The 1,960-nt window shown below is 41.5% G+C and overlaps 1 protein-coding gene across 1 annotated transcript in view; it reads left to right on the top strand.

Moving 5' to 3' along the window:
* Window positions 1-1,960, top strand: part of LOC119586472 (leukocyte elastase inhibitor-like) — a gene marked incomplete in the record, with an annotated part of 11,148 nt that overhangs the window by 8,318 nt on the left and 870 nt on the right. Inside the window, 4 exon segments of the mRNA XM_037935209.1 lie at window positions 598-733; window positions 945-1,188; window positions 1,509-1,744; window positions 1,874-1,960. Coding sequence (XP_037791137.1) covers window positions 598-733; window positions 945-1,188; window positions 1,509-1,744; window positions 1,874-1,960 — 703 coding nt within the window.

Raw genomic sequence — 1,960 nt, 5'->3', positions numbered from 1 at the left:
GGTTTGTCTATACGTTACATCAGTAAATCGTGGGCTTTGCTTAAACTTTATATACCATCTTCTAGAATCTTTACTTCACTGATTAGAACATTAACTGAAAAAAATGGTTGTTAGAATATTGTTCTTTTCCTAAGTGAATGTAAACTTTGAATTTTTCGGCAGTTAATTATAGTCGTTTTAAGAGAAATTCCTGTAATTATTAATTTCTTCATGTTTTTTACACTTTTTTTATGTTGCCATTCATTATCAAGCAGCATTCGTAGTTTCAGAAATCAATTTCATAATCTTCATTGATTTAGTCCAGTTCCAGATCGTCATTATAATCCATGCCCTAGCGTTGACATTCAAACGCCAATTTGCTTGATTTTAGGATACTTTCTATGTTGCATGTAAGCAGGTATTTTCGTATTATCAGACCTAATTTCCTTTGTTTACAAAATATGATGTACAGGGTAAGTATTAGAAGCCATTCACGAATTATTATACTTTTAGGAAGTATTGTTAATACGGCTGGCATTTGAAAGTGTTATAGAAGGTGCTATACAGAGAACACTAAGGTTATTGATATTTATCATTTTTTATGATTATTTTAAACAGCCACGGGTCCTACGACAGTCCGGTGAATTACATCTTCGACATCACAAACGGTGTCTGCGTCCACGATAGGAACATCCTGAAGGACTGCGTAGCCCGCCTCCTCACCAGGGAACTGCAGACGGTGAATTTTCAAAAGGTGGGTTATATTAGGAAGGAAAAGGTCTCACTGTCATCTTGAGGAAAAGATCTTCATATTAAGGAAAGAAAGAAAAGTGAGTCGAATTGCATGTTCTCATTATAATTAAGAGAAAAGTAAGCTTTCATGAAAGACCTGTCTGGGCTGCATTTCGGATTCGCACAGTTTAACCAAACGCCCCCCCCTCCCCCTCCCCCTTCATCACCACCAGTCCGAGGGCTCCGCCGTGACGATCAACCAGTTCATCAACAAAACATCTCGCGGCAATATCCCTCATCTCGTGTACCCTTTCGACCTGAACCAAGGCGAGATGATGATGATCAACGCCGTCTACTTCAGGGGACTTTGGCACAAGAGGTTCGCCGCCGACAGAACCCGGCTGGAGCGGTTCTACTCGACTCGACAGAAGCAGTACTTTGTCGATATGATGTCACAGGAGGGCGAATTCAAGACGGGTAATTTGTGGTCGCTGATTTAAACAGTGTAATTGTTTATACGTTGTAAAAAGTCCCGTTGCTTAGTTCATTTAGCCCTACAGCTAAGTCATTGATGTTAACTGACATCTTATTATCCGAATTTCTACGTAAAATGGATGTACATGGTGAAAAATCGATGATGATAAAGTTTTGGAAAATTTATTGAAAAGAAAATTACCAAAGAAGTCCCTATCTTGAGTAATTTCTTGGTAAAACACAGAATTTATTTAGATTATAGATCATGGTGACAATACTTAGTAAAATAAATACAAAAAAAAAAATCTTGATCTCCGTTTCAGGCATATCTGAGGAGCTGGAGGCGCAGGTATTGGAGATGCCGTTCAAGGGAAAGCGGGCCTCCATGTACGTGTTCCTCCCTCAGGACCAGAACAACGGACGCGAGTTGGATAATATGTTGAAGCGCATGAACCCCGGCTCGCTTCTCTCCGCCATGAGGATTCTGGACCGCCGCGATGTTGTCATTAATTTCCCCAAGTTCAAGTACGAAAAGTGTCTCGGCAGCGAGCTCAGACTGGTAAGAATTCAAATACGGTTTAGCCACACTGAAGATTGTTTAACTGTTTGGACACAATCAGGTTGTCAGAATACGTCACGTGATTTGGTTTGTTAGTGGCTCACCCGCTCGCCTCCGTTTCCCTGACAGGCTCTCATCCGCATGGGGATCCGCGAACTCTTCACGGAGTCGGCCGACCTGACCACCTTCTTCCCCGCCGGAGGACTCATGGTCAAG

The sequence above is a fragment of the Penaeus monodon genome, chromosome 21 (assembly GCF_015228065.2).
Source record: "Penaeus monodon isolate SGIC_2016 chromosome 21, NSTDA_Pmon_1, whole genome shotgun sequence".
Classification (NCBI taxonomy): domain Eukaryota; kingdom Metazoa; phylum Arthropoda; class Malacostraca; order Decapoda; family Penaeidae; genus Penaeus; species Penaeus monodon.
Note: the sequence above shows the minus strand (reverse complement) of the source record. Positions and strands in the feature narration are given on the sequence as shown.